This window comes from Molothrus aeneus, chromosome 2, assembly GCF_037042795.1.
Source record: "Molothrus aeneus isolate 106 chromosome 2, BPBGC_Maene_1.0, whole genome shotgun sequence".
In the NCBI taxonomy this organism is placed as follows: Eukaryota; Metazoa; Chordata; class Aves; order Passeriformes; family Icteridae; genus Molothrus; species Molothrus aeneus.
The window spans coordinates 53,266,589-53,288,011 of record NC_089647.1 but is presented as its reverse complement, the minus strand read 5'-3'; the positions used below and the strand labels follow the sequence as shown (position 1 = coordinate 53,288,011).

The window sequence follows — 21,423 nt, the reverse complement described above, 5'->3', positions numbered from 1 at the left end:
ATGCATATAAAGGATAATTAATGTATCTATGCATATATGCACATATAAAAAAAGAGGACACTGATTATGATGGGCAGGTGGTACGTATGGCATCAACGAACCTCTCACGTGGGAAGGGACTCCTTCATGGAAATTTACTGCTCAGTTATTCCTGGCACCAAGTAAAAAGAACCCCGTTTATTTTATGTCCTTTTTCATTTTTTTCCCTCTCCACCTTTCTCTTTTTTAATTTTTGGAAAACTCAGACGTGGCTCACCGAAATGAAAGGTTCACACACAACTGGGCCTGCAGGTGCACCTGTGAGTTGAACTCTCTCCTTCTTTTTCAGACCTCTGCCCTTCCATCTCTGAGTCTTAACCCCAAGTGTTTGAAGAAGTACACTTTGCTCCTAGAGTACTTCTTCATGTGCTCAAAACCTCTCCTAAATTTACTCAAATTCAACTGCCATGAGTGCTACACTGTGCTATCACTGCACTTATTATTTTGTTTTGCAAAGCACAGTTTGAGGCCAGCTTTGTGTCCCTCTCACAGAGGTAGAATACATACCACCTAATAAAAAAGCTGTAACATCACTTGTGGTCTTTGGGTTACACAAGCATTTCCATGTCTATTTCTGCATTCCTACAGTACCCACAGCATCCAGAACAGGACCCACAAACTGGGCTCCAACAAACACAGTAAATATTGATAACATGGCTATAGAAGCTTACCTGTGCCCACTTCACATTTTTATTTATCTACGGAAAAATATCAAATAAATGTGCCATGAGCTGCTGACGTAAAATGTTTTGCAGATAGCAGGTAATTTGATTATTTTCATCTGAAGGCTTCTTTATCTCCAAACCAGTTTGGAGTGAAATTGTTGTTTCTCATTATTTCAATGTATTATTATGTGGCATTTCACCTAGAAAGCTCCCTTAACATTTTATTACAGTATAAAGTATGATGTAAGTAATGTAACCCATGTGGTACTATGTTATCTGTCTTGTGGGGGCCAGGGGGTTAATTCAGAAATCCTTGTTAAAATAAACTTTCATAGCCACAAATCTCTTACTGGTCTGGATGGGCTGTATCAGTCACACTTACCCCCTTTTACTTGAAACATGAGGTGAAGTGCTGTCTTTCTCAAAATCATGCGTAAAACCAATCTGATTTTAGGAGCAGCTCTAAAATGTTCTTCCTTTTTTTTTTTATTGGACTTACTGTTACAGCCCATAAACATTTGGGGTCAAAAGCTCACTTCCTTAAAATATGCCAAATGGGATTAGTCCTGAACTTTCAAGAAGTAAATATTAGATGGAAACTGATGTTTATTTATTTCATATGGAGGGCATCAGGATTCTTACTGGTAGCTTGTTGTTCACAAATTTAGTCTCATTTAAGTCTCTGTGGGATTTTTATTGCCTGTGGGTTTGTTACAGTAAATGCTAAAAGATAAACATTAATATAGTTTTAAAAAGAAAAAAAAGAAAAGAAAAAGAAAACTTAGCTAGAGATTTAAGCTCTAAATGACTTTCTTGAAGGATGAGGTGAACAGTTGCAGCAGGATAGCACTGTATTTGTAAATGTGCTTGTCAGGCTGTTTATAGAGTGCGTGAGCACCAAAAGCTTTACAGCGCACAAAGAAATGAAGATCTTGTCTTCAATATTTAGAAGTATAATTGTGCTTGGTAATCAAGGGTTAATTCAGCTTTTGCCTTACTTGAATGTTCATTTCTTTCACTTGGGGTGGCCAAGTATTTTGGACCCTCCCACACTGGATGCAAAATTATGCTCAGCATGCCTAGACATGTTTGCTGCTTGCAGTGTTTTAACTTTATTTCCTTGAACAGTAGCAGCAGAAACATTTTGTCTGGGAACCATGCTAGTAGAACACAACCACTCCCATCCATTTCATAAATGCAGACTTATTTGGAGGACCTGCTGAAGGAAAATGATGGTCATTTATTTGTTTCATTCTCTGGCTTAGAGCTTCATTCACAAAATACAACTGTCTCTCATTAGCCCTGCAAAGTACATCTACTGGCTTCAGACAAGTGTGTTTCAGAAAGGTTCCCTGATATGCCAAATTTGCAGGAGAGGGCAGCTCTCTCCCATTGTGGCAGCACACATTACAACATGACTAATCTGTTCTCAGAGATATAATTCCTCTTTGTCCTGCAAGTAGAAACCAATCGGACTTGCTTCTCCGCTGCCACATTCTTTGTGGAGGCATTTACACCTGTGAAAACCAATGTAAAAAAGTAGTTATTATGTATGTTGGAATGGATTTAGTAATGTCTCCATGCAACTTGCACAGAAGTAAATGATGGTGCAGGACTGGAAAATCAAGGTTTGTTTATTGAAAGCCGTCCTTCCACTCCCAGGGTCAGGTCTGTGGTTTGGAAGATGATACAGACAAGGTCTCAGATGAAAAACAGGTTGTGCTTGTACTTTTGAAATCTTCACCATAATGTAGTTCTTGTGAGGATTAACTTTCTGTAGGAAAGCCTCTGTTTTACACAGTTAATATGACGCTTGCCAAATCATAGAAGAAATTACATATGGAAATTAATTTTGTTCCTTTTTGTTCTCTTTGTTTTGGAGGTCATTTCTCCTTTCCTCTTTATGCAATACAAGCAAAACCCACTGGAGCAGAGCTTTGATCTATAGGCAATCCCAAACCTCATTAAAACTGACAGGGACACTGGCCATGCTTTGTTCAGGAAGGAGCAATTGAGTTCTTTTATGGCATAAGATAGCTAAAAATGAGAAACTGCTGCCCATGGCACAGGGGTGCATGGCCAAGTGGTGCTAAGATGAGCTAACTTGAATGAGCAAGCACTAATTTGGGGAAAGTGAGGGAGACTTTTCTAGGGACTGCTTGTGAGTGCAGCAGCAAGAGCACAGATTGGTTGCAGCTGTGTTTGCCTGTGTGCATGTCCGGGACCGGAAACACCACGCAAGAGCCAGCAGACAGTGGGAGAAGCAGTGGTGTTTGGCCCTGAGAAAAAGCCAATGGACAGCTTCTTCTGGGCAAGCATCCTGGCTGGAGCAGCAAACTTGGATTGCTGTACAGTTCTCCCTCCCATTTGCTTCCTCTGCGTGCAAGGAAATGGGACGTGGCTGTACATTCTTTGTAAATAAATAGGATTTCGCTAAGGAGCTGACTGAATTCATCATTGATTCCCCCCCACGTCCCTCTGCAGAAAAATCTGGCAAAGTGCTGAATATTAGTTAACTCTGTAGGTCAAAGTTCTGTAGGCAAAACTACAGAGCTTTTCAGGGTCAGCAGAGACCCTGCAGATATCAAGGCAGACTCTGAAATTCAGACCTCAAAACAGCAGTTGATCATTTCAGTTGCTGATGATCCTTCATGGATTTTTAATGCCTGGTATTTCTACAATCCATATTAAAAGTAGCTTTTATGGAACAATAACAAGGAACTGCTTTCTCTGATCCCTTGTTTGGAATGTTTTATATAGTCCAGATGTATCTGTTGAAAAGAAATGTAGTTAGATACAATATAGTTGTGAAACATTTATACGTCAGTAAGGTGTTTGATATGTGGAGCTGTTTTGAATAATTTATTTATTTGTGTTATCTTGTGGTAGCTTCTTATCAAGCTGCTCTAAGCTCTTGCAGATTCATGTCCATATTTAGGTACCCACAGTGACTATATTATCAACCTCAGATTGAGAGTATGCTTACCTCAGCACAGCTGAATAAAGGAGAGTCCTTCAAGAAGTCTCTGTCCTGAAGCTGGAGTGTATTCTGTGTGTCTGACACCTCTGTAATGGGACGTGAAGCCTTAGTGGGGAGGCAGGTTTGCAGCCAAGGATAAGACTGTAAAATGCCCTCAACTCACCTCTTTTCCTGGAGCTTCACCCCAGGAGACAATTAAAATCCAACAGGTCTTTGGTTCAGAGGTGCTTTACTGATGTGGAATACAAATTTGGGAGGAAAAAAATACTGCTTTTAACTCCAGCTATATTTATCAATCAGTTCTCCTCCAGCAAAGCGCAGCGGGTGCCTGGAGCCTGGAATGAGCAGCTGGTGTGGCCGAGGGCAAGGCTGTGTTACTTTTGGCAGCAGTGCTGGCAATAGCTGGCTGGAAGCATTTGTGAAATTACAGCCTGTGGGGGCACTTCTGGTTTATGCTGACGTGTGTGCAGGCTGCCACCAAAACAGGTCCTCTCACTGGCTCATCCTGGCACTGGTGTTTGTTCTGCTGCAGGATCAGCTGGCTGCCAAAACTGATCCTGCTGGAAACTTTTCTTTTTCTTTTTCTTTTTCTTTTTCTTTTTCTTTTTCTTTTTCTTTTTCTTTTTCTTTTTCTTTTTCTTTTTCTTTTTCTTTTTCTTTTTCTTTTTCTTTTTCTTTTTCTTTTTTTTTTCTTTCTGTCTTTTTTTTTTTTTTTTTTTTGTAAACTGGATTAGCTTTCAGCTCTGTTGGCAAGCTGATCTGGCTTAACATGTGGCTGCATGAGTGTCGTAGCCAGCAGAGAGGAGGCATCAGGAAAGCATGACTAAGGAAAGGGGAAAGGATGGAATGATGACTTTTGCCAGCAGCACAGTCTTGGCTTGGCTTAACCCCCCCGAGAATCTGCCTGTCAGGGTAGAGTTACCTGTTACAACCTGAGTCACGTTAATGGCTTGCTGCCACTGGATGAGGAAAATCTTACTCCTCTTTTCCTCACTCTTCTGACGTTAGACCTGGTGATTGTCTGATCTTGCATTGGGCTGATTGAACTTGTTGAATCAGCACAAAACTCACCTCAACAAAGAAAAGAGAATAGCTTTCTGCTGACTGAGTGGGTGGAATCAGCTCAGTAGAGCATCTGCAGAGGCTGGCAGAGCTGGGACAGACAAGGGGAGTAGTAGCTGTCAGCTCTGAGGTAGCTGACTGAACCACAACTCAGAGCTTCAGTCTCAGAAATTTCCTGGCATAGTGTTTATTAGAAGAGCCATGATCTGGGTTCTCTCTATAGTTTAAAGACGACAGTAGATGAATGCCCTTTGTCTTACAAAAAATATGGTGCTTCTCTTGAAAATCTGGAAATTACCACTATTGTATAATTCCTTCCAAATTTCTACCCCTGTATTTTCAACCCTCCCATAACTAAGTGGCATTTATCCTAACACCCCCTTTCAAGCTGCACCTCTCCTTTGAGCCTAGATTTCCCTTGGCTTTGTTTATGTATTACTCCACAGATCTACAAATGTTCTTTTCCATCAGCCAGAGCTTTTCTCTGAAGCTTCCACAACTAGCCTTTGATGCTGTCCTGGGAAGACACTGTGCTCTTGGATGCAGGAATGCAAGATCACAAACAAACTGCTACTGAAAGTGCTGCTATTGAAGCAGAGTTAAAAAGTATTGAAAGATGGACTTGTAAGTGTGCAAAACGGTTGTGTGTGACTCAGATAAGAAATAGAAGAGTGACCAAATTCAATTTGATTATGCTCAGGACAGCCGTGAGACACTTAAGTAGGGTGCTGGCTAGGCAGTGTTTCTGTGCACCAAGCACAGAAACCCTGCTCTATGTTTGCCCAGAAGTTTAAGCTTTCCTCTTTGACAGAAGAAATCAAAGGCAAGGAGGGACAAGAACATTTTCAAGTGGACCTAATGAAGAGGCATTATCCCAGGTGGGCAGGCAACCACTCTTCCACCCATTCATCTCCTTCTTCATTCATAAGGAGACCAGCCCAAAGAACAAATAGAAAATAAAACATACTCTAAAAATATATTGGGGGAAAATGTTATACAAAAAATATATGGAAATAATGAGTGAGAAATCTAAAATGCCATGTTGTTGTTAATCTTTAACCATAGAATTACAGAGAAGATTAATAGGACCCAGAAATTTTTGATAGAAAAGAGCTGTTGGGTAAGTGTAGACAAGGAGTACTCAGCAAATGTAAATGCACAAGCATTGGGATATCAGTTGAAAGCAGCTTAGGTGGCTGAGGGAAACTACCTGGAATTACTTGTTTTTAATAAACAGCAAACAAGATGCTGGACAATTAGAAACAAGCAGGATGTTGAAATACATCTGAAGGTCTCAGTTGCTTTTGTGCTGCAACTCTACCTGCTGGGGCTGTTCTCCAGTGGATAGTGGAAGAAATGCCTCAGTGTGTAAGCACTCTGAAAGGGATTTTCAAAAATGCTTGTCCCTGGTCAAACTGTTCCCATTGAGTTCAGCTAAGCAGGCAGGCCAGCTTGGGTGGGGCAGCAAGGAGAGAAGGTGAGGAGTAACTGCAGTGAATTGAGGAAGCATAACCTTATAATTCAGTAACGTTATTGAATGGCTTTTAAGATCCAGATTCCTAAATAATGAGAAGAAATATGTCAGATGTGCAAGGGAGCTTCATTTAATAGAAATACAGTCCAATTTGTGATGTTCCTTGAGTGGATAGTCCTGGAGGTGAAGAGTCTCCCCAGTGCTGATGAGTGATGGGACTGCAGTGGGTGCAGAGTAGGGGAGAGGCAGAGTATGTACATTTGAGAACAGCTTTTGATGCAGTATTTCACAAAGTCTAGCTTGAAAAAAGTTCAGTTTACTTTGATGTGAGACCTGTTAACTGAGAACTATCAGAACTGCAAAAGAGATACCCAGACAAAGGTCCTCTGACATCTCAGCACTTCCAGATTCAGTTTCATAGTCCTGTAACTAGAATGCTCTTTCAAGTGGATATGGGATCTCTTCTGCTCCATTTTCCTGGGACTAGTCAGTGTTTTGTGGAAAAGCTGCACTGGTTTTACAGGCCACGTTAAATCTCCAAGAGATTCACCAGCTGGAAACGGTATAACCAGTGTGTTCAAGCAAATAAGAATGAGTCACTCTCCTTTTATGAAGCACATAAGGCTATGTCTTATGTATATACAAATATATAAATATGTCTCAAATTATGTTTTCTTTTAATAAGTGCTTTCGGAAGGTGGCAGATCCCCAGCAGGATTGTCACCCAGCAGCGCCCCTCCTTAGGCTGTGCAACGTGCGCCTGTGAGCTGCAGGCTCAAGTGTAATTTAACAGAGTTAACAAACAACAGAAACCCGTATATATCTCGGCGGAGGCACAGGCTGCAGCCTCGGCCGCCGCCTTAGGCAAGCAGCATCCACCGCCGGCCCTCTCCCGGCAGCTCCGGAGGCCTTCCCGGCCACTCGCAGGCAAACGGAGGAAGGGAAGCGCCGCAGCAGCTCCTGCCCTGGGGCTGGATCGGCGGCCGCGGGCCAAGGTGGGTGGGACGGCGGGGCAGCAGCTCCCGGCCGGTCGCTCCGGCGGGCCGGGGCCGGGCGGCGGGGCGGGAGCGGCGGGCCCGGAAGGCGGGCGGCGGCCGGGGCGGGAGCGCGGCGAGCCGTGCGAGTGACCGAGGCGCCGGGCCCCCGCCTGCCATGGTGAGTAGCGGGGCCCGGGGGCGGCAGGACGGGCGGGCGCGGCCGGGCCAGCGCAGGCCGCGGCTTTGTGAGAGGCGGCGGGGGACGCCGCGGCCGCGGCCGGAGCGCCGGTGGCGCGGGCAGCCGCCATCCCCGCGGGGCTTGGCGGGGCGCGGGCGGACCGGCAGGGCCTCCCTGCCCCGGGCTGCGCTGCGCGGCAGAGCGCTGAGACCCCCGCGGAAACCAGGGCCGGCGGCTAGCTGCAGTGCCGTCATTTAGGGGCGATTCCCCGCTGGAATTGGAGAGGGGGGTTGTAAGCAGGAGCAGCAAGGGAACCTCTGCCAGGTCGAGGGACAATGGGGATGAGCGCGGGGCCAGCGTTGGGGCAGCCCCTGCGCTCGACAGACCGGCCAGCCCTGGGGGTGAAACGGTGTTCATGGGGCTGTGAATGCACTGAGCGCAAATCGCTTATTTCTTCCGGCCTTCCTGCCTTTGGAGAGTCTGGACATATTGCATCCGTCTGGTGCTCCTGGAAAAACCTTTAGCCATGAAATACCAGGTTTGAAGCATGGGCAATTTACCCAGGTCTTTTTGGCTGTCTGGATAGCAGCCTTCCAATAGCTGAAAGGGGTCTACAGGGAAGGCAGAGAGGGACTCTTCATCAGGAACTATAGTGACAGAACAAGGAGTGATGTGTACAAACTGAAAGAGGGGAAATTTTGTTTAGATATTGGGAAGAAATTCTTTACTGTGGGAGCAGTGACACTGGAACAGGTTGCCCAGGGAGGTTGTGGATGCCCCAGTCCTGGCAGTGTTCAAGGCCAGGTTGGGTAAGGCCTTTGGCAACGTGGTCTAGTGGTTGGTGTCCCTGCCCATGGCAGGGGGAGTTGGGACTAGATAATCTTCAAAGTCCTTTTCAGTTCCTTAACATTCTATGATCCTATGTTACCTACTGCTCATGGAGATCAGGTGTTCCCCAATAAAATGTATACAATGACCCTCCATTAGATTGCAGCTTCTCTCAGTGGAGTGAACAGGGTTAAGATCATAGCTGCTGGAAGGAGGATCTTCCATCTCCCTTCCCCTCTATGTGGGACTCTTTATAGGGCTGATTCAACACACCATTCTGACAGTAGGCTGGTGAAATTGCTCATAGGGGTCCTAACACAGACCAGGGTCCTTGCCAAGGAAGGGAGATGTGACCTCTCCTGACTAGCTCAACTGCCTGTAGAAATGTAGCTTCACTTAGTCAAGTCTCATTTAGAACAGTTACACACCATTGCAGGAAACTTGTAATTCAGGGGTTATCTTTTTGGTTGTTTTGAAGCCTGGTGAAATTCTGGTTTCACTTTCAGCATGCTGCTGGCTGATAAACCCAACTTCTGTGCTGAGAAGCATGCTAAATTAATTTTTGTCTGGAGTGTGGTTGTTTTTGCTTTTATGGTTTGATGTTGCTTGTCATTCTTCTTCCTAATGATAAAACTGTGCAAGTTGCTATTTCTGATGGGTGACATCTGTTGGGTTTGTACCCAGAGATGCTTTTGGTTCGTGTGCTACAAGTGGGGAATTCCAGGGCCACCCAAACCTGGGTCAGACGTTACACAGAGAAATTCCCAGTGGAAAAGTTGAAATCATCACACAAATACCAGGTTGCTAAGGGATGTTTCAATCCACAGACAATTTACTGTCTGAAATTAAAGAAGACAGAAGTTAATCTGTCCAACCAGTCATACAGGTCTTCAGTATTTTTGGTTTGGCATTTCTGGTGTTGTAAGAGGGGGAGGGGAGGAAGTTTGTAGGCCTGGCCATTTATTTTTTAAAAATCCAGTGTTTTTAATGATGTTGTATAAAGGTTTTGAAATGGTTAGATTTATGAAGCATAATTATGTAATTCAGTAAGTGGGGCTGAAATGCAACAGGACAGTTTTAGTTGGATCATGAAGACTTTTTGTGTATGTTTTTTGTATTTTTAGGAGGTGTGAAAATCTTCAGTGTTTGTCCTGCAATTTTGATGGAAAGTGTTACAGTAAGCATTTTCTGCATTGGTTTGCAGTTCTTGCTGTCAGGCATGCAAAGTTGCTTTTCCAGCTCCCTAACTGGGAAGTAAAATCTTCCCTGGTAAAGGAGATGGACCAGAGCAAATATTTTCTGCCCTGTGCATTTCCATTTACTGGAAATGGAAAACTGTCATTTTAGTTTTGTAGTTATTATCCTCCTAGCACATGAGCAGAACTGATCTTTTTGTTGCTACTGTGGCTAAAAGCCATGAGTACAAGTTGGAAAGAGAGAGCTGCTCACAAAAAGGAAGATTCAAGAGTGGAGGGATGAAATTACCATCTTCCTGTCATCCCATTATTTTTACCACTAGGAAAAAGATGGAAGAGAAATGTTGCTTTGAGAGCGTGAGAGGTGCTTCAAAACTACATTCTCCTCACAGAAAATGAGGTTTCTGAATGGGATCTGTGGGCTTACAGGAAACCCATTAGTTAGAGTTATTAGACCTTTCTCTAGGACTTTTTCCCCAGTTGTAGTGGTGGCTTCTTCTGCCTCCTGACTTTAGTTCTGAGTAAAAAAGCTGGCAACTTTTCCAAAGTCTCTTTTTTCCAGCAAGCACAGAAAATATGTGGAGGGGCATAAGCACATAAGCATGGTTGTCTCAAGCATTCTGACTGTCATGCTGTCACAGGAAAGTTGGGATTGGGAGGAGGGTCCTGCAGCAAGAGAAGGGCCAAGTCCTGGGCACCTCACTAAAGGGGGGTCCCAGAGCACCACAGGCCCCCAGCCCCCCCACTCATTTCCTGAAGGGCTCTAAGGGTTCACTGTGCATGTGCCAGCAGCAGCAAATGGCACAAAAAATGAAGGGATGTGCCCTAGAGAAACTGTAAAAGGGAGGGATTGGTCCCAGGCTTTTGTTGATCCCAGATCTGGACCGTACAGAGTGGCAGGACCAATGCGGGATCTAAGGACTGGTTGTCTTTTTCCTTCACTTTCTCCATTTTCCCTCTTTACTCTCTCCTCTCTTATTCTATCCCAGCATTTGGACTTTACCCCTTGCTCTGTGCTGAAGTTTGCTGTGAGAGTCAGGAGCTTGGTAAAGTTCATTGTAAAAGTCAAGAGCTTGTCAGCCAACACTTCTACAACTAAATAGCAGGATGGCTGTGGGAGTTAAGGTGGCTATATAGTAAAGGATAAGAGTTCGCTGACACTGGGCTGCTGTCTTTGTTCAGCCCACTGAGACGTTCTACTGAATTTTCAGGTTGTGACAATCCCTCCTCCTCACTTGGAAAGCATGGGAGGTTTGCTTACACTTCCCAGGAATAGCTTTTACTCTGAAGTCTTACTGGTCCTTTTGTGAAGGAAAGTCAGAACTGACCTCACTTTTCATCCTGATAGTGAACTTTGCTTTCCTTGGGTCAGTAGTATTGTTTTTATAACTCTTCTTGTCTCCTATGCAGCGTGGATCTTCCCTTGCAGCTCTGTTCTTGGCTCCCATGTTTTCCGCTTCATATTTCTTTGAGGGGACAGAAACCTTAGAAATTACATAAAAACTAATTAAGAGCTCATTCACACGCCTTGATGTCACAGCAGTACGTGAAGTACTTTGATGCACTTTTCTGTGATGTCTTTCAATTTATAAGAGGAATTTTATTACATATATATGAATAAATGTTGTATAATACGGAAGGAATTTATGCAAGGGAAGCATCTTTCTAATTACAGCTCAAAACAAAGTGTATGAGAGCTTTGGATCATACAGACTATCACCTACTTTGGTCTTTATTGTCTGTTTGTTTTCTTAGAGCATGCTGTAAGTTACAAGGTGTCTGCATCTGAGAACTTGGCTTTAGTTAGAGGTGGGGGGAGGGCAGTGCGCTGGATCCTTTCACTGAGACTTTCCAGTAGGAAGGATTACATGATAAATATTCTTCCTGTAGGTTCTCTCCACAGAAAGAAATTACTGGGGTATGAATGCTGTGTGAATGGATTGCAGATGAGCAAAAATGTTTCACAGTTTTGTTTCATGATGAATTATCAAGGATTATGGGCGGCTGTTATTTGAAGTTATTTGAAGTATTTTGACTTGGTGCTGAATGGCTCAATAGTAGCACATTCAGTTGGTTATTTAAAAATACTGCAGGAGCAAGAGAAAAGCTAATTCTTGAAGTGAGTGGTGACTCTCCTTTGGCCTTGCAAGTAGAGCAAAAAGACACATTATGTATTCTGTAGCAGAAGAGACACTGCAACAGGGCTCTTTCAGTCACTTTTAGTATTGTCTGCAGTACCAGTGCGAGGGGTTGAAACTGGGAGCTTTGGGTGAGTGGAGCAAGTAGAAAGCAATCAAATCTTAGCAGACTATATTGGTTGTGTATCTTCTGTGCAAATCCCATTTCTGTGTATTGCATCAGCAAGGAAAGATGTAAGTCTTGCACTGTTACTGTGAGTACATGAGGTATGTTCTTTAAGAATCCTTGGTGGGATTGGCAAGTGTTCTTTTCCAGCATTTCTAGTTGAGAGTCCAAAAAATGGTTCTGCCTGAGCATTGCACCATTCTCGTGCCTGCCATTTGCTGGCCAGGTACCACAGCTAAGGGGGACTGGCTGCAAAAACGCAGCTGAGGCTCTGTCTTAAGGATTCTGGAGGAAAAAATACAGCCTTTTCTCACTGAAATGTGTCTCAGATGGAAATTGGTTTTTGTATAGTCTCCTTGAGGGAGAAATAAGTTTTTTAAGTTCTGTTACTATCTTTTTTCTCTTTCCTAGGACATGATGGAGCTCTTAGAGGAAGATCTGACCTGTCCCATTTGCTGTAGCCTGTTTGACGATCCTCGTGTCCTGCCCTGTTCACACAATTTTTGCAGAAAGTGTCTGGAAGGAATTCTTGAGGGAAATGTGCGGAATGTGCTTTGGAGGCCATCCCCTTTCAAGTGCCCCACATGCAGAAAGGAGACTCCTGTCACTGGAGTCAACAGCTTGCAGGTCAACTATTCCCTGAAAGGTATCGTGGAGAAGTACAACAAAATCAAAGTAACTCCAAAAATGCCTGTGTGCAAAGTGCACAGCGGGCAACCCCTTAACATTTTTTGCAGGACAGACATGCAGCTGATCTGTGGGGTTTGTGCCACCCGTGGTGACCACACAAAGCATGTTTTCTGTTCCATTGAAGAAGCTTACTCCCAGGAGAAGCGGGCTTTTGAAACCTTGTTTCAGGGCTTTGAAACTTGGCGTTGTGGAGATGCCCTCTCACGGCTGGATACCTTAGAGACCAGCAAGAGGAAAGCTCTGCAGATGCTGACGAAAGATTCTGACAAAGTGAAGGAGTTCTTCGAGAAGCTGCAGCACACACTGGAGCAGAAGCGAAATGAGATTCTGTCTGACTTTGAGACCATGAAGCTTGCGGTGATGCAGGCCTATGATCCGGAAATCAATAAACTGAACACCATTCTGCAAGAGCAGCGGATGGCTTTTAACATTGCAGAGGCCTTCAAAGATGTGTCCGAACCCATTATATTTCTGCAGCAGATGCAGGAGTTCAGGGAAAAAATCAAGGTGCTCAAAGAAACCCCTTTACCTTGTTCCACTGTGGACATCAGTCCCACAATGAAGAGCTTTGATACCAGCCAGTGGAATGGAATAAAGCTTGTTGATGTGGACAAACTTTCCTTGCCTCAGGAAAGCAACACTTTCAAATTCAAGATTCCCTCACTCTTTTCACGCAGATTTATAGTGAACTCTCTTATTTTCTTGCTCATTCTTGCTGTCACCAGAATGTCCTTTGTGGAGTCAGTCATTGACAATCTCCAGTGCTGGAAATCTCAGTTCCTTACAATTTGCTTGTCCTATTTGGCAGATACCGTGGAGATAGCAGATCATGCAGTCTTTTACTGGGAACAGATGACAGATGGAGCTTCACTGTTAAGAGAAAAGTGTAAAAACTATACGTTGGTTGTACTGGATAACGTTGCACAGTTTGTGTGCAAATATAAACTGTTGTGAAGTGTCTGCTGGAATATAAGAATTAAGAGAGATCTGGGGGAGAAAACATGGAACTTCTTAAATTAATTGGTCTTTTCAGACTTCCAATGAACACATTCTAAGATTCAAAATGATTCCAAAACATTCATAATGTTCACAATAGTTTGAGTACTGCTAAACCAGAAAATGTAACGGAGCTTTGAAAAACATTTTGTGGATTCTTCTTTCAGTGGTGATTATGGGAATTTTACTCACTGTAAATCATTTTCCTTACCAAAATATAGGGCCAAACTGTATCTTTAGTTTGATGTTAATGTAATTGTAGAATAAGATAAAAGATTGTAGTTTTAAAAAAATTCTAACTGGGAGATCGTTTGGAAAGAGAAAGAAGAGTTGTAACTGAGGTGGGCACTGTGCTGACAGGTTTGCTGAGGACTGCCCTTCCACTGCAAAATGCAGCATGCATCATTCATATTCTGGAACCAGCTTCTATCTGACAATGTTACTTCTCTCTGAAATAGCTATATGTTTTGGTTTGGTTTTGTGGGGTGTCTTTTTGTATAACCAAATACTGTAATTACCCTGTGCATTCAGATTACATGTTCTATACAAAAATGTATCTTCAGGGCAAGCATAAATTCTAGAGGTAATGATAAGACCAAGCTACAGGATAGTATGTGCTTTGCAGATAGTTCATACTTTGCAGTTTACTTTTCCAACATCAAATTGTTGGGGTAGCTGGGCTGTTTTGTTAGATCCATGTTTCTCTGAAGCCACACTTTCTTAAAAACTGGCCTTAACATAAAGAACTTAGTGCAGTGAAAGGCACGCAGGGGTCTGCCACAGAAAGGCAGCCTGGGCTCTAGCCCTGCAGAGGTGGCGAGTAAAACAGCTGCTCTCCTGTCCCTCTCTGCCTCTCCAGATTGCAATTCCAAAAGCCAGGAAAAATGACTGGATGATTCCTGGAACAGGTTGTGTGATGCAGCAGGTGTATGGATGTTGGTGGTGTTTGAAGAACCTTGTATAGGTTCTTGTGCTGTTGCTGTATTTTTGTGTATCTCGTTTGAGGAGCTAATTGAATTTTCTGGTTGTGTTGACTTGGCTTTAGATGCAGTGATTTAAAGGGAACCTTAAGCTTGAGTTCTCTGAAGTGCCCTTCTTCCAGAGCATATGGTACTGAAATGTCTTGCCTGAAGCACATTTAACCTCTTTTTGCAGTGGTTGTGTGAACAGCAGTGTATGGAATGAAAACGTTGAACTGACATTTCTAGAAAACAAATACAATGTGTGCCATCCTTCAGGAATATTCCTTGGCCTCTCTCAAGGTTTCATAAATTGTGACAGTCAATTCACTGTATTCTGGTAGTCCTTGCAAGCTGTTCATTTCAAAAATAAAACATTAAATTCCAAGAATTCAAAGTCTCCAAGCAACCAAACCCAGCAAACAAAACTATTGTACATGATATTTACATCTTTGTTGCCTGGGAATCCTGTTGCTGCTCCACACCTCACTCCAAACACTTGCTAAAAGCATGCAATGGTTTTTGCAGCTGCCTTGCAGTTTAGGAAGGATCAAGTCACAGAGCTGTGGTTCCTGAGTGGCTGAGGCAGCCATGAGTAGTCGGGAGGTGGTCGTTCTGAGTGTGGGAGGTGTGAGGTTTGTAACCCGGGCTTCCACCTTGCAGCAGTTCCCTGAGTCCAGGCTGGCACGCATGGTGAGTGACGATGACCGGGAATTTAAACTGGTGAATGGAGAGTTTTTTGTGGACAGAGATGGAGCTTTGTTTAGTTACATCATGGACTTCTTGAGGACTCTCCAGGTGTCCTTACCAACTGATTTCTCAGACTATCAGAGGCTGCAGAGAGAAGCAGAATTCTATGGACTCTACTCCCTGGCCAACCTCCTGAGCCAAGAACACTTGCTGAAGCCTAGGCTGGAGATCTTGGAAGTGCGTTTTTCTCTCCAAAAAATGCAGGCCTTTTTCCGGATCTTTGGTTCCTGCAGTACCACCATTGAGGCACTAGCTGAGCAGATCACTGTGTTTACAGGGCAGCAGTCAGGACAGGGCTGGAACAGCCCTTTTCCTTCCCAGAAACCACTCGTTCCACTTCCTTTGGAAAGACCCTCTCATCATGATATGGTTTTTCTGTGTGGGACTGAGTATTCTGCTGGTGACCAGTTCGTGGCCAGGTACTGTCCCTAGAGTGACTTCTTATTACAGACGTGTCTTTTTGACTTGCCGTTCATGAAGTGCACACTATGTGCTAGCAAAGCTCATTTTAAAGAAACTGAAAGAAAAGAAATATGTTTCCTTCTTTCTGTTCAATGTTATCTTTTTCTAGTTCTGAAACAGCCAGTTTAATTTGTTACACTGATTTGCCTGTTCTTCAGCTTCCTAAAGTACTGTTCTTGATGTTTGTTTATGAGTGCTCTTGGGTTTTTCTCTCTCTCTGCAATTTCCTCCTCACTCACTCTAGGATTTCAGAGTATCGCCTTCCACAGAACATGAAAAACACAGTAAAATGAAGCAAAGGAAACAAAGTAAATTACTGGGTGGAAGCCTAAAATCTCCACTAGCTTATGGTGCAAAAGGCTTTCATATGGAAAACAGGAAACAGAGAATGGCAAGAAGGGTTAAAAATTTCATTGAAACTGAGACGGCATTTTGGGGGCTGGAAAGCTTTTGTAGAACTTTTTATTAGGGGGAGGGAGAAAAGACAGATTATTAACTATATGCTTCACAGTGGATTTTCTTTGAATTCAGACCCAGGTTCTGTTTTTATTAAGATAACTGTGTATCAGTAATTTTTGTGATAGCCGTATTGATTTCTAATGACTACTTAGGTTTTTTTAAACTATCTTTTGCTGGATGTCTCTATTGTATAGAGACATGTTCTTACTGTATAAGAAAATGTTAACCTAATTTGTCCTCTGTGGCTATTAGAACATCTGGAATTTTATGGAAATTTCATTGAAATATTTCCAAAAATATTCTATTTGAATTTATGAACCAACACAGCAGTCTTTTGATTGTTTTTTAAAGAAAATAAAGTTTGTCTTTCTTCCAGCTTTCTCTGGCTAAACAATTAGAATAAAAACTACTTTGCATTTGTGAAGCAATATATATGTTTGTGTGCCAAACCTTAACTTTGTAACATATTACTAGTTTTAATGGACTAGCAATTGGTTGAGTAGGTTATGGCAACTTAAGTAGTGGGGAAAATATTTCTGATTTTTTCATTTATTTCTTCAGAATTGGTAAAAATTTCCCTTTGCAGATCAATAGAAAAGCTGATCTTGAGTAATGAAATAAGTAAAATTTGATTATGTTGCCTTGCTGAATTTCTATCTCCTTAGTCTTTGTGGTGACATGGACTTTTTTGCCTTTCTTGTGCTTTCCATGAATGTTTGGTGTACTTGGCTGTGGACTGTGGAACAGTTTCACCTGTCAGTTTATACATTTTGTAATAGTATTTTTACCTGACTTCTGCTCCTCAGAATGTCTGGATTGATTCTTACACTGTACTTTATATCAAATAAAATCATTTGAGGCCATGTGAAAATGATTTTCATATTTGTTACCACACGACCTGCTGTACAAGGTAACTTTGCAATAAATGTCACTGTTTGTAGCGAGAGATCCTGTGTGTTGGAGAGTGATGCTCTTGGGGTGAATGTGACTCTGCTGTCCATTGTTTACTCTTACCTGAAAAACTTGCAGCATTTCAGAGCCTGCCGCTTACTCCTTCTCTGTTGAGACAAGATGGGGGTTGTCACAGATATTTCTTAAGAAAGTAAATTTTGTGGTGGAGGAGGGTGTGAAAGGGAAGTGCTTATTCCCCAGCACATAACTGGATGAACTGAGAATTACTCTTAATGAAGGAAAGAGTCCAGTCATCCTTAAAAGAAGAAAAAAATATCTGGAGCCTTGGTTGCTGTAAGCACGGTGCAGCTGGGCTGATCTGTGCTGTAAAGTAGTTAAAGTGTGTTGTAACTGCTTTTTCCTTTTTTTTTCTCCCCTCTGATTTTAGGTATGTTTCCATAAAGCCTGATAAGAGAAAGCTGATTAATGGTACTAACGTGCTAGGCCTGCTGCTTGACACTTTGCTCAAAGATGGATTTCGCCTCATAAGCACCAGGACAGTCCCCAGTGAAGAGAAGGCTGAATGCTACACTTTTGAAAGGATGAAGAGGGCAGCAGGCCTTGCCATCATGGTGAACCAAACCCCAGGGAGCTCTGGGGTAGCACAGGCAAGGAGAAGCCAAGTACAGAAAGGGAAATAAGGGCTTTTCCTTCCATCTTTTGAATATAGAAGAGGGATGTGTCAGCACTAGTGACCTTTTCTTTTTGTTGTTTTGGCATGTTTGAAACTGCAGCTATTGAGGGAACAAACACATTTTCTTTCAAGTGTTTAGGGGGAAAAATTGCTTTCTTGCCTTTTACCACTCTACCCTCTTTAAGTAAAAGAAGCCCAGATTCAATACTGGGTTTGTGGACCAGATTTCAGCAATTCCAAGAGTTGTTTTTGTTTTTTCTCTGTGGCTAAAATTTACATGAAGACTCACAAAGCATCAGCCATCCCTTCCAGAAAACTGTTTTTATTTCTGTGCTAATCTGCTAGTAGATTTTAAAAACAGGGTAATACATGAAGATGATGCAACTTTCATCCCAACAGTTAGGAGAAGTGGCTGGGGGAGGAATGCAAACTCCATTAGTGCTGATTAGTGCTTCCACTCACTGACTCTCTTGCAGTTGGCTGAGGGCAGTGGGAGGGGAACATCCCGAGCTGTGCTGCTGTGTGGCTTTGTGAAAGCCATCACTGAAGTCTGTGAAATAACGTGTGACTGTCTCTTGTCCTCTCCTCCCACTCTGGTGGTATTAAGATGCTCTTTGGTTCTGAGAATTAAATTATAAAGATCTTTGTGAACAGAAGGTCAGTTAATTTTTAGTGCTTTCACCACAAAAAGGATGAAATGTGATGAACAGCCCTTCAGATGAAAGAGTTTGTACAGTTTCAAACAAAGTAGTGCAAAGGATTTTTTAGCACTTGTTAAGTACAACACTGTTGGAAGGCTTAGCAGAAGTGGCTTTAAGAGCCTTGTTAGTCCTGTGCAAAGCTTTGTAGAGATGCCAAAATTAGCTCAGGTACTGAGAGGTAAGTTAATGAAATTTTATAAATTAAGAATCTTTTGTCCTTCCATCAAGGCAGAGAAAGAAGAAAGCAATAACTTCAGGGATTCATTAGTTGCATCTCAGTTTTGTTGCTGGTAAAACACAGAATTCACAGAATGACTAGGTTGTAAGAGACCTTAAAGATCATTGAGTCCAACCCATGCCCCTACACCTCACCTAAACCATGGCATCGAGTGTCACATCTAATCTGTTTTTAAACACATCCAGGGATGGTGATTCCACCACCTCCCCAGGCAGACCATTCCAGAACGTTGAGTCTCCGTGAAAAACTTTTTCCTACTATCCAACCTATATTTCCTTTGATGCATCTTGAGACAGCACCATCTTCCCAAGGCTTAGAATAGCTCAGGAGAACCAGTTTGGGCTTTCTTGGCTGACCAGTCAGATCTGGCTTTTCATTAGTTTTAAAATGTGAATGCATTACTTTCTTTGCAGCACTTGATAATGGGGGTGGGACTCAGCCATCTGTTTCTTGCCTTAAGGAGTTTCAGTGAAATGGATCTTTCCAGACTGGAAAGAAGTGCCACTATTGGACACCTCTTTTCTTTGGCTACTGCTCTGGGGCATTTCTGCTTGACCCAAGTTCAGAAGCCCAGTGAGGTCTTCTTTGCTTGTTCTAGAGCTGTGGAGTTGAGAATAATATGATTATGGGACTACATCTCCCAAGCTGCTTACAGGTTATGTAATGAATGTAAGAGTGAATGATTCCACTTCAAATGGGATTTTTTTGGTCAGTTATGTCAGTGTATTCATATTTGTCTTGAAGTAAGATATTTCTTACAGTGAGAACCATCATTCACAGAACAACCTCCCCACAGATGTGATGGAGTCTCCCTTGTTAGAAATTTTGAAGAGGATGCTAAATGATTTCATGGAGGCTCTGTGTCACATGAAAGGCTACACCAGATGATCTTTTGAGTTCCCTTCCAGCCTGGTCTGTTCCATGATTCTGTGGAGCCCTTCTGTGAAGGTCTGTGCCAGAAAGCCTATCATGGTGGGCTTTGAGGTCAGACCACTGTTGGGTGACAGAGCAGACAGGCTGTGTGGGATGCCTGTCCCCACAAATTGCTGTGCTGCATACAACGCTCCATGTTTGGAAACAATGTTGATTATTGGGTGAGTTACTGGTTGTGGATATTGTAGGTGAAGAGACTAGCCAATGTGAAGCACGAGATTAAAAAAAAAAAAAAAAGCAAATTCTTACAAGGAAAGTTAAAAAATTAGACTTGAGGCTGTATTTAGACATTATGCCCTAGATGATCACCAATAGCAGTGATGTAAGCTGAGACAAGTTTCAGAACACCTCACAGTAACAATTACACTGTTTCACCTACCACAAAAGTGGGGACTTGTTTTCCATGCTGCAGCAGCCACTTTGAAAATTGAAGTTTGGATTCCAATTTTTTTTAATAAAGTGAAAGAAAAGACAAATACTTCAATTTTTAAAGAGCCCCAAAATTTTTACCTATGCAATCATCCATGTTCCATGTCTTTGGGAAAATGAATGCTTGATACAACCATTTTGGTAACACTTTATGATGGGCTGAACACATGGGTTAATTTTTATTTAGCACAGCATCATTCTATGAATGCAATATTTGGCTCTGGAAAATATACCAGTGCAAGTTGCTGTCATTTAAAGAACCATATGTGCTTTACCCTTGGGTAACAGTGTGCTGTGGCTCTGTGCTTCTTTTGGAAGCAAAGCACATGACCATCAACAAGCTTATGCTCCCAGAGTTCTTCCAGCATTTATTCTTACTTAGCTCTGAACTGAGAAGTATCACCTTCTGTCATTTTGTGTTCCTGCAGAGAACGTGATTAGGCTCTTACACAATGCTTTCACTTTGTTGGGATTTTTTTGTTTGTTTTTCTAACTGATAGTCCTTAAATAAGTTTGACAGCATGTGTGTGAACAACCTGATAGAAATCTGTTGAAAGCTTCTGACTGATACCAGTAGGATACCCATTACTTCAATGAAAGATTGATGGAATAAATTAATTGAATTTAAGCTGCTTCTTCAAGGAAAACTCCTTACTGGGTTTCCTTATACAGAAAAAGGAAACAGTGATGATAGAGCTACAGGTGTTGTGTAGTTTCAAGCTACAACTAAATAGCAGTAATTATGGGGGAACAGGTGAAATTATGTTTATTTGCAGACAAATTAATATAAAAATAGCACTGATTTACTAGGAGGATCTTCAGCTGGCCTCCACCTTGTGAGGTTATTTATGCTACTGTAAAGTGTTGTTGAGTCAGGATGGCAAATTTTCTGTGCCCTCTTTGAAGTGGTATGCAGTGTAACCTGCAGGCACCAAGGCAGGAATTTAGAAATAGTGGCCAATGTTTTTACTGCTCCTTCCCTTCTGAAGCCCCAAACAAGCAGGGATGCAGTAGAGAGCAGACTGTGTGGTGTGTGCTCAGCAGTTATTCACACAGAAGGGAACAGCTGTACAAGTGAATTTGGCTGGTAGGAACTACGAGTCTGAGTGATTTTAGAAGCTGCTTCTCAAAACCAGATTATGTGCTAAACTGAGTACTTCCACCCAAACCTTGGCAGGCAATTCAACTCTGGTATCTCACAACACAATCTTTGCTAGACTAGCAGTGTGCTGTAGGTGACTTGGTTGTGCTTTTACATGTGACAGAACCAGAAGCTCTGATTGCTCACATCTAGCTCTCTTTTTGATTAAATGGGAATGGGATTTTGAGTCATTTAGACTTTTATTTTCCAATAAAAGTAATTTGTTATCCTTGACATAATCCACTTCTTTAAGTCATTGCCAACTTTCTCAAGAGAATTCCTTTTTTTCCTATGAAGGTGCAAAATTTGCTGATTTCAGTAAACTTCACTGCTGTATTTGCCTTTTTATTCTTCCCTGGATTCAGCAGAAATTTGCA

The 21,423-nt window shown here is 42.5% G+C and overlaps 2 protein-coding genes across 3 annotated transcripts; both read left to right on the top strand.

The window, feature by feature from the left end:
• The first annotated feature begins 7,004 nt into the window (after positions 1-7,004).
• Positions 7,005-14,739, top strand: TRIM13 (tripartite motif containing 13). 2 transcript variants are annotated; one of them, XM_066544962.1, is made up of 2 exons: positions 7,005-7,215; positions 12,115-14,739. In XM_066544962.1, exon 2 carries the CDS (start codon positions 12,118-12,120, stop codon positions 13,345-13,347), a length of 1,230 nt encoding a protein of 409 aa, XP_066401059.1. In that variant the 5' UTR covers positions 7,005-7,215; positions 12,115-12,117; the 3' UTR covers positions 13,348-14,739. The 2 variants fall into 2 exon arrangements, with proteins under 2 accessions (XP_066401059.1, XP_066401058.1); XM_066544961.1 differs by lacking the exon at positions 7,005-7,215 and adding an exon at positions 7,291-7,375.
• On the top strand, positions 13,360-17,626 carry KCNRG (potassium channel regulator). The gene is made up of 2 exons (XM_066544963.1): positions 13,360-15,517; positions 17,359-17,626. The coding sequence occupies exons 1-2, from the start codon at positions 14,940-14,942 to the stop codon at positions 17,609-17,611; spliced, it is 831 nt and encodes a 276-aa protein (XP_066401060.1). The 5' UTR covers positions 13,360-14,939; the 3' UTR covers positions 17,612-17,626.
• The last annotated feature ends 3,797 nt before the right edge of the window (positions 17,627-21,423 follow it).